Below are 15,130 nucleotides of genomic sequence, written 5' to 3' on the forward strand. Positions count from 1 at the left end.
AGGGAGGGCATCCTCAGTTATTTGTGCCGAACAATGAGCAGCCTTAGCCCAAATGGGTACTGCTTATCCTTAAATCAGTATACTGAACATGCACAGCAAAGCACAACCTTGGATAATACACTCCGGAATAAGGCTCTCATTAAACAAACTCCACAGCAGTCCGCACTGGCATGCCAACAAGAGGGAATGCAGTGTACAGTCTAAGATAGAACAAAATGGTTTCTATGGATTGTGTGACATTGATGATTGTCTAATTAGAATTGATCAGGCACACGATGATGTAATAATGTATTGGAATTCGAACAAGTCTGTGACCTTCACCTCTGCGTAGAAGGTCGGTCACTGAGTGGTCCTCTGTGGCTCAGTTGGTAGAGCGTGACACTAACAATGTTTAGGTTGGGGGTTCGATTCCCACTGGGACCATATATACTGACAAATGTATGCAATCACTGCAATGTAAGTCACTTTGGAAAATGGCCTATATTATATATCACTGCATACTGTACTGTACATACAGGCAGCAGCGTCAACCATGACGGTGGTCTTCACTCACCTTCTGCTCCAATGGACACCAACTTCACCCCTTTACTGGTGATGAAGTATAGCGCTTTGTTGACATTGGAGATCTTGTGGACTCGCATCTTCCCTCTCTCTGGTTTGGCCAAGCGCTCTCCTGCACAGGAAACAGACAGGGTCAGGGGGATACTGTTGGCAGTTGCCAGCTGGAAGCGCCAAGACTGGAGGCCCCATATTCCCTTACCACCCATAAACCATCTCATCCCCGATATACTCAAAAGTAAGAAATCTGTTTCTATTCTTGACACAAATATGTGACATGTAAGGAATTGCTGTTTACCTGATGTGCCCCCTTTCCGTTTGCTACGGTCCAATTGATATTTCTATGGATTAAAGTAACGTGTGTAGGAGATGATTGGCCTTCAGTCTATCTGCTCACCTGATATGACCTCCAGCAGCAGCATGAGCTTCAGTCCGTCCCGGAAGTCCTCCTCGATGTTCTCAATCTGCGTTCCCGCTTTCCTCAGGTGGGAGTTACACCAGGCCGTGAACGTCTGCAGAGAGAGGGAAAAAAAAAAAAAAACCATAAGTATGTACAGCATTATACTGTATGTCAGCATGTTACCATGGCGCCGGTTCACGGTGCACCCCACTGTGTGTGCAGCAGGTCCAGGATTCCCAGGCATCGCTGGCATGCTAATGATGTGATGGAAAACAGCTGGACCCTGCCTTCAGCCGCCCAACAGGAGCTGGCATGGGCTCCGGGCCCGCCGTGCGCCCCTGCCGAGAGCGCCTCTTTATGAGATCCTGGGTTAATTACACACAGGGCCCAACATCATGCACCACTTTTCCACCGGAGAGAGCGGGAAGACCTGCAGCAGGAGAAAAGAAAAAAAAAAAAGAAAAAGAAAAGAAAAAAAAGCCCAGCCTTTATGAAAGCCAGGGCCTGTTGCATTGCCCACGTTCCACTTCGAAAAAGCAAAGCCACTTAAAAGCCACTAGCGAACTGGGTTTATAGCGTAGTATACTCGCGCGATGAGGTCACCACAGCAGTGACATGAGACTAATTATAATTCAGCCTATCAATAAACGTGTGTGAGGCCATGCCAGGTTTTAGATGTGCGCCTGTTTGGGATTGTGTGGTGGAGCCCACTGGGAACAGCTAACCAAGCTCTACTGGATGGAGCAGCCGAGGACATTGCAACAGGGCTGGGCTACTGGAGCTTTTCTCAATGAAAGAGACGGAATACATCTGGTTGTGAAGTTGGAGAGAGAGAGAGAGAGAGAGACGGATCGGGAAGACAGGGAACCGCCAACACAACACAGTCATGAGTCATGCTGGAGCTCCGATCACGCTTACTCCTCTCAAGTCACAAGGATCTCTCAGTACGGTACTACACCGCTCCAGAGTTAGGTCAGGCCACTAAATGCTGTGAAATCCTTCGGTAGAGCCCATAATCAATACTGCTGGGCTGGAGGCTAGCCCTGGACTCACTGTAGGCCAGCTGTGACTGGGCTGGTGACACACACAGGCAACCGAGGATATCAACTAATGAAAGAGTAAAAGAAGGGTGTGTGTGTGTGTGTGTGACCCACAATAAGCATGGTAAAAGTGAGACATACAGTCACGCACAGAATGCTACAGTATGGTATACTGAGTAGCTCACTAAATCGGTTGGAGAGAGATGTCAAATGACCCCTTGACCAGGCAACAGACCTCCTCCCGGTACCAGGAATTAGCCTGCCCCCCTCCAGCACTCCCTACTGTGGGTCAATAAGAAGTTTGGCAGGGTTGCACAAAACAAGCCAACCCTGGAAGGTCTCTGCAGAATCACATGACTGACTAAGTGTGAGTTGGTCAATACTTGCATGCCGTGAAGTGAGTGACATCATTTCACCCTGTTGTCTGTGGTCTGAATGCACCAAATACCATAGAAAGCCATCTGAGTCTTACATTACCCTGGTTTTAGTATGCCTGTTTCAACTGCAACATTTAATATGTAACAGAGTACAGTATAAGCATATTTTAGTGGGAGGACCTCAAGGTCATAAATATCCCATCTCCCCCTTCTTCCCGCCTGCCCCCCCTTTTCCCTGTCTCATTCTCCCAGAGCTGAGGATAGCTGTAAAAACAACAGGGGTCAGGAGCTGGAGAATTCTGGGTCTGCTTGCCGTCAACTCCAGGGAAGGCCGCCAGTCTGCATCATATCATTTTCTCATGGCAATCGCCATAGAACAACACAGAGCAAAAGTTAGAAAAACCACCATCAGCGAAAATAGTTTTATGTCAGTGATTGATCTGGAAATATGAGGAGATCATGAAAGTTGCCCTCTTTGTGCCCTCAGGGCATCCTGATATTGGTTTCAGAAAAATGCCATGTTTGCAGCCCCTTTTCCTCCCCCACATCTCTCCCTGTCTGTGGTCTTCTCTCCCTCTGTCCCCACTCTCCACCTCCCTCCCTCCCTCCTTCCATTCTTCCTCCCTCCCTCTCCATTCATCCCCCTCAGTTAGGAAAATATTTCCTGCCTCTTTGCCAGCTCCATATTAGTACAATCCTTTCACTTAAACCTTCCAGCTCATAAAAGCAGCCCCCTCTGTCATACACAAACTCACACAGACATGAAGTACAGGGAAGAGGAAAGACAGGCACTGGCAGGCTATCTGACACAGGAAAATAGTTTTCAGCACTATGGCCAATTTCTCCAGCAGTCCTCTGGCTCCTGATACTGCACCAAGGGATGGGCCAAACCTGTCCTGCTGAAGCACCAGAAAAAGGCGGATGGATTGCTGGAATAATATCCATCTCTCCTAGAGATGTGAGCCATCTCTGTTCCAGACTGTTCTCTAACTAGACGACAGGAAACATCAGACAGTGGCAAGGGGATACTATTACTCATTTTAAATACTGTAAAATACTTGCAGCTTTCACTGCAACATCAATGAATACTTGATTGTCTTTCTGAAGAAAAAGAAATGGCTGTGCCCTCATGTCTTGGGGAGAATACCATTTCTCTCTTGCTATGCCTAATTTTGCTCTGTTCATTTCACTGAGACTCCTGGGGTCCAGAAAGTGCTGGTGGAAAGCATTCTCCCTGCCAGGAAAACTAAGCTGTGGAAGACAGGGCCATATTTCAGCTGAGCAGACTCCCTCGGAATCCTGACTCACAGAATCGGGGTTGTAGTGGAATATAAAGGTAACAGAATGACAATCTTCCTTCACCATCACCATGAATGTAGAGTGTAAACCACAGACACACACACACACACACACACACACACACACACACACACAGGTTAGTTTTCCTGCGGGTGCACTGCCGTAGTCAGGCTCATCTGGCATACAGAGAGACCATGCTCACACTGAAACGCAAATTCCGTCTCAGCAAGTGAGTGGGAGGCAGGCATGCAGCAGAGAGCAGAGAGACGACACTGCACAAACCTGACGGCAGAACCTCACTAAACCACTAACCTAAAGCTTCCCACAAAAAACACAGGTTCACTATCACTAACATACAGTGTGCACACAGTGGGATACCACTCAATTCTCCTGGCCTGAATGACTCATGGACAGGAACAATATGACCTTTATGGTTGTTGAACCTGAGGGAGAAGGAGAAATATCTGCTTAGCTTACATTCAGAGGCCTGACTGTGCTCTTTCTCCTAATGGAGGAAGGAGAGGGGACTGGGGGCCTGCCAGCTCCCCCAGAGCAGTGGGCTGAGAGGGTCGGAGGGCATCATTCTTCCCCTCTGCCTCCTGTCTCTAAGGCTCACAGGAGGAAACAGTGTGACCCCATCACCCCAAAACACACCAGGGCTGAGGCTGCTGGGCAGATGTGTGTTAGAGTCTAGGGGAGAAGAGATGGACTCTTGCTCTATAGCTGCAGCTGGGGCAATTCGATGCACCGACATCTGCCAATAGCTCAGGACGACTGCTTTCCTGTGCTGCAGCTCTCCCCTTTCTTCTTCTCTGTTTCTCTCCCTCTCACACACACATGCACGCGCACACACATGTGAATGCGGAGGCACGCACAGAGGCATGTACACACACACACACACACACACACACACACACACACACACACACAGTGCAAACAAAGTCCACAAAGAGAACTCCAGAGAGGGAGCATCCCCTCAGACAGACAGTGATACAGTGTGGTCATGATAAAGTGCAATGGGGAGTCTCACCAGTCCCAGGAATATCATGCAACCAGACACTATAACAGGCTATTACTATAAACTGTCCAGTCAGCACAATCATTACATTACACTCATCTACCCCTGCTGGTTCAGCACATCCACACACACACACACACACACACACACACACACACACACACACACACACACACACACACAGTGTGCATTTATGCTCAAACCATTGCTGGTTCAGCACATGTGACACTCATTGTACTGTATCACTGCTGCAGGGTCACACATGGAAAACATGCAGACACAAAACCCAATTGGTGGAACCCTAAATAAGAGAGCCAATGTAGTTTGTTGGCAAAAAAATCACTAGTTAGCGTAAAACAAGGAACAGTAAGGCCTGTGTTAAGTGGCCAGTCAACGGCTAATGCAACGAGCTGTAGTTTACTGAAGACATTGCTGAACCTGATGCATATTCAGAGTGCGTGTTACACAGAGAAGTCAAAGAGAGGTAATAGCTCTTTCCTCTGTTAAGTTCATCCAACAAAGACAACTAGCTCCGCTGTGAAAATGCCACAGGACACCTACTGTAACGCTGGATGGTTGCTATGACAACCACTAAAGCCTTCAAACCTACAAACAAACAGCCTGGCTGTACTGTGGCTGTCAAAAGCCTACATGGACAGCTCCCTCCTTCTGCATATCACAGATACACATCAAACACGGTTGCGTGGTTGCTATTTTTCATTTCAGTTCTCTTTTACAGAAGTAACATTTCCTGATTTTTGTGGGATAACTAGTGAGGCTCTCTCATCAGACCTGACACACCGAAAAGGAGCCATATGCTCCTATCACATCTAACAGCAAACAAATCAAATGCAAATACATTGGCAGATGCTGAACAAACACTCAGCCATCAAAGAGGCCAAGCTGGGCAACAACACACTCAAATAGACAAGGAGAGAGCATGCACATGTATCTTCCTCTCCATAGAGCTCAAAGAGGGAGCATCTCCTCTGTACAATGGAGACTTTGTGGGGCACCCTTTCCTCCTGAGCTCCCCAGGCGACAGCTAAAGGCGAGCACAGTAAACCCCATACAGAAACAGCCTGTTGAGGGGGGGGGGGACAGAGTTCCCTGGGTGGACTACACAACAAATAAAGGACATTCATGTGTGATCAGCAGAGAGCAAAACAGAAGAATTAATCTAATTACTCTCAAAACACACACGAATTCACGACTCAGCCATAGGCCATTTTGCGGCTGCTAGTTCACCCCCAATCTAAACAGTGCATGATGGGAAACATCGAACGCTGTTATGGTGGTTTTATGTGCAAGAGCAGCGTTTTGACTGCTGACAGTCACCTGACTCCTGCCTGGAGAGCCAAATGCTGGGTGGAGGGGCTTTTTGTCACACTGGACTAACTGTTTATACACGTGGTCCCTTTAAGACCCACAAATGCACACATACAGAAAATCTGCCTTCCTTATGGTCATCAATTCCACATGTGAGAAACCTTCTGTTCTTTCAGTTCACCAAGAACTGAAATAGGAGTTGGTTTGACATTTGAAAAAGAGGAGAAGTGTAAAACGCAAGCCTCCAACACAAATGCTGATGCCCGTCGATGACTTACAGAAGTGTGTTCATTGAGACACGGTGAAACGACTCCATATCATGCAAAAGGCACACTGCTACTTCAAATCACCGAATTTAAGCCACGTGATCCCAAAGGCTGACCGTTCTGACCCCTCCTCAAAGAATGACAAGCTGGTTCTTCGACATACCAAAACAATCCCCCCCAGAGAAACACAGCAGAGCATTGTGCTGCTCACACCTCTAATAGCGCACTTAGCCATTAACCCTGTTAGCTGGGCAGCGACCAGTGACAGCATGCCAGCTGTAACACAGGCAGGAGTACAGATGGAGATGTATACAGAGAGAGTCATGTACACCCACACCCACACCCACCCCCCTCTGGCAGTACCGGCCCCTGTACTTAAGATAGCCAGGACAGACAGTGCCGCTCCTACCATGAGACAGGCCCACCCCTCTACCAGCTGTACACTCTAGCACCCAGAGCACCTGCCAGCACTTCACACCGCCTGGCTGGCCAAGGGCTCTCCACTACACAAGCCTGGAGCAGCCGGCACTCAGGCCCAGCCCTAACCCCTCACTCTCTGGCATGTTACTGTGTCCATGTCCGGGGGCGGGGGCGGGGGAGGGGGAGGGGGGTGGGGGGGGGGGGGGTATAGGAGTTCTTGGCAGGGGGACTGTCTGAGTTATCAGTAAAGCACTGATCAGATATCAGATATCATATACCCTTATGAACGCCTAGCAATGCTTTTGTTCCGGTAGTTTGTGTAAATATCCACAAGTTTCGTCAAATTATAACATCTGAATAATGGCATCTAAAAAAGCATTACAAGTCACTTTAAAAATGTCTCTAGTTGTGTAATTGTATTATAACGGTTGTCTCGTGTGGTGATCGTGAGACAATCACCACAAAGCCATCGATTGGAAAAAACAAATGTTCAGCCTGGGGGGTGAACTCAATTCTAATATACTACAACTGCAAGTGGATCAGACAATCAATAGCACTGACTGTCATACAGACCTTTGTCCCAGTTGGGATAGAGAGTGTACCAGAACAAATATCCTCTGGCCTGTCCTGTGAGGACCATATTTGGGCATATAAAAGAGTGAGAGTGATAGTGGCTGGTAACTGCATTATCCCACCTCCCCAGTGGAGTGTGGAGGCTTAGTGATAATGCCAGAGATATTACTCCTTATAATCAGCATAAAAAAACTACTTTTCTCAAATCCATTACCACCCACTCCCTCACATATTGCAGAAGGGAGAGAGGAATGGCAGAGAGAGAGGTGAAGATGCCATGAGAGGAGAGAAGGATGAAAATGGGGGGTGAGAGAAAGTGAGACATGTAGGGAGAAGTTCGTTTTTGGGTCTGCAGTGCAGTTACTGCACCTCACACCAGTCTGTCTGGATGTGGCCTACTAGTGTTTACTGCACTGCCCTCTCATCATCACCCTCAGTGCTGGGAGAGATCACTTTCTTCAGCTCCGAGTTAATTCCCTGAGTGGCCAGGTTGGCCAAAAAGAGGAATGTAAATTTGATGATGAATTGCAGGGAAGTAGAGGAGGGAAGGCTCTTGAGAAATTGAAAAGGAAATAGCAATCAAATAATTTATGGGCTAGCCTGCCCAGTGATGATGAATTATTGACTCCTGGTTGACACAGTGACAAAGAATGGCCTCCTGAACACGCTCTCTTTGTGTACACGGCTGAAAGCTCCTCTGTCTGAGCTCCTCACCTCACCGCCCCCTCCCTCCTTGCCTCCCTCCCTCCCTCCCCCTACCTCCTTTCCTCCTGCGCTCCACCCACATGGTTACTGAATGGGAAGGTGTGCCTGCTGTTGCCACCATATCTGTTGACTCAAAGCTGCTTTTACTGCATAGCAGGTCTTCCTGAGTGCGGGAGCCATGAGTGCATGTAGATAACATACATACTGAGAGACCAGCAAGAAGATGCTGCACACAACGACCAGAGGAAAAAAGGGCACTGCGCACACACACGCACACAAAAAAAAAAAAAAAGGAGAACTATATTCTTCCCATATATAGCTGGAAGATTCTTTGGAAAAATGCAGACACATTGTCTATAAAGCCTCATTCTGTCAAAGGGTCATTCACAACACATGTGACCATAACTTCTCAGTGGATTCAGACACATTCTAGCACCAAAGTGCCTTTAAAACTGTTTTCTCGTCACCCTCTGCTCCACAGGAAGTGCACCCTGACCTCTAAATCCCATGCGGGATGTGGAATTCTGGCAAGGGTTTTAGCTCAAACCATCATGCTCTTTACAACTCTGCTGGGCATACATGCATGTACAGTATAGTACAACTCCACTGGAAATTAAGTAGTAATATCAACATATATAAGTACTCTATATTAAAACAAATGCAGACGGCTGTAAGCATTCTGTACGATATAGACAAACATGCCAAGCCATCAAACTCTACGACTTCTAAGCTAGTGGAACCAACTTATTCACATCCATCCAAGTTTGGTCTCATGCCTTTGGTACGTATCTGACAACATTTGTAACTCATTTCTAAATATACAGTATGTCCAATTTTGGAACATGGGCTGGAGAGAATGATTGAGGACATTTGCATCAATACCCTGGCATACAAGGATAAGTTAATTGAGCACATTTGACTCCTCAAAGAGCACATTCTTTATACGGTGCATAACTTAATAAGGAAGAAATGGCTTTCCCACCACAAAAAAGTGCTCAAGGGACAAAGTTTGCAAGTTGTTACTACAGTACAGAGGAACTGTTCCAAACCAGTCAATTAAAGTTGGGAAAAAAACAGCTATGGGAAAAAATTCCATCTCTGTTTAGAAATGTTCTGGGATATGGTCTTTCTGGCAGTAATGTTGCATATGGAGCATTCCATAATGCAAAACAATAAACACATTTTGTTTTAAATGCATCCAACTGGGCTGGCTATTAATAATGGCGATGAATAAAACATTAATGTTTGTAACAGACATAAAAATGGAGTTCAGCAAGACTATCCAGTTGTTCTACTTGAGGGGACACAGCTACACGGTATTTTGGAAATGATAGGCAGACCTGTACTGTATGTAATAAGGTCACACAAGTACAAAAAAGGTCCTAATCTTGGGGAACATGCAAGATACTGTGCTGTACTGTGCTGAGCTGGGTATGTGTGAGTCATCATAAGACCTCCTGTGTTCCCCCTCCACCCAGCAGAGAATAACACACTGGCATCAGCTTTCCTACTAAGTGAGGAGAAATGGTGTGTACGCCACAGAAACAGGTTAGTCGAGAGGCCTTAGTTGCAGGACAACAACCATCCGCAGACCAAATGTCAGGGAACGGCTTCGGGGTGTAAGGCTAGAGGGGTTCCTTTTGGACTAAAAGCTTTTCATTAGCGGAAGATAACAAGACGTTTCAGTTAATTACAAAACATGTTCCACTACAGCCTGAGCTTGTTTATACAGGATCGTGTTTCACTAGTGGGGGGGGGGGGGGGGATCAGGGAGGGCAGAGAGAGGGGAGAGGGAGAGAAGAGAGAGTGAGGGAATATAGCTTGCTGCTTGATTGATCGATACATGTTGTTTTCAGAATGGTGGGAATGTGACAGCGGCAGGTCAGGATGCCCTCCAATGCTCCGACTCTGAGAATCGCACTGGGAGCAGACACATAAAACTTCCTGTGATAGGTCACGTGTGTGTGTCTCTGTGTGTGTATGTGTGTGTGTGTGTGTGTGTGTGTGTGTGACCCCATCAGTCAGTGTAAACGAGGCAGGAGCACGGCAGCGTGACTGAGGTTAGGTTATTGAGGGGAAAGAGCCCCACTGGGATTTATAGCATGAGTGCATCAACTATGACACTGAACAGGCACAGCGATAGAGCGCTCACACACGCATGACTCCAATTAAGACACACATTTGAGTTCCCCAATCACAGCCTCCATCTTTACTTCCTCTTTTTAACCTTTAAAGTCAGTGCCAGAGATCAGTTGTTTGTTTCCCTATCCAACCCCAAACCGATTGTATCTTTGATTCAAACTGTCATGGAGAACTAGAACTCATAGAGAGATGAACGGCAAAAGTAAAAGGGAGAGTAATGTCTTTCCATTAGTATAATATAGATTTTTTAACACAGTGAGTGTGGTATGATGTCATATCAATGTATTATAAATATGGTAACGTATAACAGCAACTCTGGAAATGACAGGTATAGGGAGGTCTGGTGACAGACTGCAGGGTGGGACTCGGACCAAAACGTCACATGATCGAGCAGCTGTCTCACCACAGCAGAGAGAGGGAATGCACTCTTTTGACATTCCTGGCTTTGTCATTGTTGGCCTCTGTCTCTGACTCTATGTTCCCCCTTTTGTTGAAACTCGGCGCCCATAGACAGAACAGGGAGCATCATGGGAGAGAGGGGAGGAATCCGATGACAGGAGGAATTCATCGAGGTGGCCTCCCCTCCTGAATCCTGAGTAGGCTGAAACTGACATAACCTTTACCCCATTACACAATCCAGCGCCCACAGCCAGGTGCCAGTCAGTCAGGATGCTTGGGCTGGACGGCTGCAATAACCCCACCCAAGGAACTGCTGATTAGCCAGCAGAGGAGAGTTGTGACAAGTCTGATAACTGATTCACTTTCAGTTGGTTTACTTTCCAACAACTTTGTCAGACAAAGGACAGGCCCATACTTTATTTATTTGCCTGAGGAGTGGATTAATTGAGTGCTGAACCGCACTGTCTGAAACAGAGATTGACACTGCACATTTCTGCTTGAGGCTTTGGCACCTTAAGCAAGTCTTTCTATTAGCACGGCCACAAGAATGGAGCGGAGAGCTAATGTTAGCCAGATGAGTGCTCTCAGGATGAATCAAGGATGGAATGAACAATCATTTATGCTGAAAATTGAATGGGTTTACAGAATCAATTAACCTTATCTTAGCTCTGGCAGAGCCGAAGCAGGGGAAGGGAGAGGGTGGTTGGGGGAGTGTCACTCTGAGGTATGGAGGTGGGGGTGGGGTTTACGGGCAGGGCAAATTGGAGGTACAGCTCATTTCCTTATAAGGACATGCCTAGACAAATTAGCCACAGCAGTAAAGCACCTGCATTCTACCTTCAGGACAAAAAGAGTGGAATTCTATAAAACAGAGGGAAACAAGTTTGAGATAGAGCAAGAGCAAGAGACAGAGAGAAAGAGAGAGAGAGGGAGGGAGACAGAGAAAACAGAAGTGCCCCATCAAAAGTCATAATCAATCAGGCATGCAAAGATGTATGTCTTGGCATTCAGCCTCAGCTGTCAAGTCCTTTACAGCCAGTCCGAGAAACACTGTACAAGGCAACTAAGACATTTGTCCAGTCTTATTTTGAGAGCTCAACACAGCAGATACTACTGTGCAATACACACCAGGGACTTTTTTACCAGAGACACCTGGCTTTGGAAAGACATTAAGATTCCAAAGATATGAAGATATGGAGTGCCTTTATACCTGAGAGTCAAGTTAAGACATGCACGTGGCCATTTGTGAACTGCAGTACTGTAGGCTACATATGCTCAGAGAAGAAAGTTAATCTTGTATCTTGTTGGTAATACTTTACATTACAGTGCTTGTGTTACTGTGTACTGTAATTAGTATTGTAAGTACAGTGTAACTAATGTTGTAATTATACATTGCTACACTGTACTTGCAGCAATAACCCTAGATCTTAGTCTGACCATAACCCTTAGCACAGAACATTGCTACAAAAATGTAATAACAATACTTGTACATACTCTTGTAATCAAACAACAATGATAACATTTACATTTTTACATTTACATTCATGGCATTTAGCAGACGCCTTTATCCAAAGCGACTTACAACAAATACATTTGTTTAAGTAAGTGAATCATCTATCCAACAGTCATCATAAGACAAAGTAATCAATGCTCACACCAGGGGCCATTGGCAGTCGTAATGCCAGAAGGCATTTTTTTGAGAATTTGTACAGGGGGGAAGTGGGGGTGAAGAGGTCTCAAGGGTTGGGGTTAGGGTTAGTACAGGGAGGGTAGTGGGGGTGAAGAGGTCTTAGTAAGGACTGTTAAGATGTAGCCTGAAGAGATGGGTTTTCAATCTATGGCGGAAGATTGAAAGAACACTGTTACGCTCTGAGCCTGATCTGTAGTGAGGAATTATGTATTCTATGAAGCCTGGAATAAACAGCGGGTGATGTGTGTGGGCCAGTCAAATATGTTCACCCTGGGGCCTAGGACACTACCGCATGCCTGCCAGGAGTTACAACCCTCCCTCCCAGTCAGACTGCCACCCCATAATTGTCTTTTTGTCTAGCTGGATCTCCACACAATAACCTACTTAACTCCACTCTTTGTGCCCACACATCCAGATACACATGATATAATTATGGGTCAGATTGCCACCATAATCTATTGTCACATTATTTTCACTTTATTCTATTGCCACTTTATTTTGTTGTTGTTGTTTGTGATGTGAGCAACGCCTTAATTTCCCCTTGGAAATCAATCTATCTACAACATGTGTACTCATATACAGCAGTATTGTTTTCTTTTCAAGTGTTTATTGTTGTATTTTATTCAAAGGCATTGTGAACAGTAACCGTAGTTTCCATTCATGACAGTCATCAGCTGACATATAATAATAATAATAATAATAATAATAATAATAATAATAATAATAATAATAATACTTTATTTGAGTAAAGTAAAGTTTGATTAGAGAGATACAATTACAACATCGGCACATTGAGCAATCAATAGTCAGATGCATTGCACCATCATGCTTTGGCTTGTGCTAATTTTCAGCGTCAGTCCCAAGATGGACTTTCAAATATATATATCTATATTTCTAATTATATATCATGGCTGCAGTGCAGTGCCTTCGGATGATGTCTTGAGGTTGGCCTTGTGTTCGAGCTCCCGCATCTGTAATTATTTACGCATGACCTCTGACCTCGCATACCTAGCTTTTTACTTTCACCGGTAGCAGTCTGGCGATGACATAATTCAGGAAACTAGAAGCCTGAGCTTTCAAAGTACAAAAAAGAAACGGGGAAAAAGTTTTCCAACAGCAGCGAGAGGGGCCGATTATTACCATTTTTGGGCACGCTCGCTCCCATACAAGCCCAACCCAAACCACACTGCTTACTCAGATTCCAGAGCATTTTCTTCCCTCTTTTTTCAAAGCAAAGGAAAGAAAAGTGTGGGAGCAAGCTAGCGCGGGCACAAATGTTTCACCCATTTTCGAAATAAAAAACATGAATTGGACTCCATACTAAATCGGGTCTATTGTTATTTTTGCAAATATCTTATATGAAGAAAACACTCCTCACAATAACATAATAATAATAATAATATTTATAAAATAATAAACAATTGTGTTCTGTTCTATAATTCAAAAGCCTGTATGGCAGTAAGGCCTATATGCTTATCACAATTATTATCCATATCTTAGAGTTAGGAAGGCGAAATATGACAGGAGAGAACAGGCCTATGCAATATGCAGCAGAGAGAGTAGAGCATGCCTGACATCTGTTGCGCTGGAAAGGTGGGCGTACGACATCCAATTTTAATAGTTTTTTTTCGAGGGGGATGGGTATGTACGCCTATTGCTGAAGATAGGATATTCACATTGTCGTGGCTGTAACCTGTATCCTGGCACATTAATTGACAGCTTTTATTATTCAGACGGTTGTTAAGGTAAAATAAGACCCTTTAGGGAATAAATGTCAGCAAAAGTTTTGGTAAACTGCAACATGCCTTAATCATGGCATACAATACTACTAAATTTGATGCCTACCTCTGTAAAGAGCAAATCAATGATGCTCAATAATAGTAATGCTCAATATAATCAATATTTAACTTTTACTATCATCCTAAAGGCGTTTGCTGACATGGTCAAAACTTGTAATGGACAAACAATAATATTTCCTAAACTACAGGTTGCCAAGAGTGCGCTCAATGTCCTCACCCTTGCTGCATTTCGGCGAGGGGAGGCATTCAAGCACCTTTACGCACCAGGAAGGGGATCACACACAGTGCGGGCTCTTTCTACCTTACCTTTCTTTGCTGCTTTTCCCACGCAGGATCCAAAAGAAGATCCCGATCCCAGTCATCTTCTTGGTTCCTGTAGTCGTTTTCGTCTCCATCATAGGGATCCATGGTGATATTGCTATCCTCTTGCTCTTGTATTCCCGTTTTCTCGGTGAGGTGACGTACAGCAATACGTTATTTTCCCGCACGCACTCAAGTCGGTGTGGATGAAATGAATGGTCCTCCCCCGGCTTCACCGTATCTTGCTGACTCGCTTTCCCTCCCTCTCTCTCTCTCTCTCTCTCCGCGAACTCACTCAAGCTTTTGCCTTCTGTTTCTTTTTCTATCAGTCTTCTCTTTTTTCTTATTTTTACAACCGGCCTACAGAATGTTTAGTAGGCTGGTCCTTCAGCGCTGCTGACAAACGAAACAACTTTGCTTTGAATAAAAAAAACTAAACCAATGGCGAACTTTATAATCTGATTGGATACAGGAGAATTATAAGGTCCTCCCACTATTGAAGAGTCAATCATGATTGGTTTGCCAAGATGTCAGTGTGGAGGCTTATTGACTGTTTAAGGTTTAATGATCTAAACATGCTGATGGTTTCATTGGATACGTTCTAATCTGTTTAATGAACATTGAAACAATGTTACTTTAACCCTAACATCACGTAGGCCTAAACTTTGGTTGAAAGTTTACCCATGTATGCTAATTAGGCCTATCAGCAACGGAGCGCATATCTGAAATAAATTGTTTTTGTAGTTTTTTTAATTGTCAAACAGCGCACTTGACCTGGAGACCACACCCATACTAATTCTTTATGAAGATGATTC

At 45.2% G+C, this 15,130-nt stretch overlaps 1 protein-coding gene across 3 annotated transcripts in view; it reads right to left on the minus strand.

Annotated features, from left to right (window-relative positions):
* actn1 (actinin, alpha 1) overlaps positions 1-14,719 on the minus strand; it is a 29,693-nt gene extending 14,974 nt beyond the window's left edge. For all 3 annotated transcript variants that reach the window (XM_083683751.1, XM_083683750.1, XM_083683752.1), the window contains exons 1-3: positions 14,322-14,719; positions 956-1,070; positions 554-673 (exon numbers count right to left, since the gene is read on the minus strand). In XM_083683751.1, coding sequence (XP_083539877.1) covers positions 554-673; positions 956-1,070; positions 14,322-14,423 — 337 coding nt within the window. In that variant the 5' untranslated portion in view covers positions 14,424-14,719. The remainder of the gene's footprint in view (positions 1-553; positions 674-955; positions 1,071-14,321) is intronic.
* Positions 14,720-15,130: the final 411 nt, after the last annotated feature.

Source organism: Argentina silus (genome assembly GCF_951799395.1).
Source record: "Argentina silus genome assembly, chromosome: 13".
Lineage (NCBI taxonomy): Eukaryota > Metazoa > Chordata > Actinopteri > Argentiniformes > Argentinidae > Argentina > Argentina silus.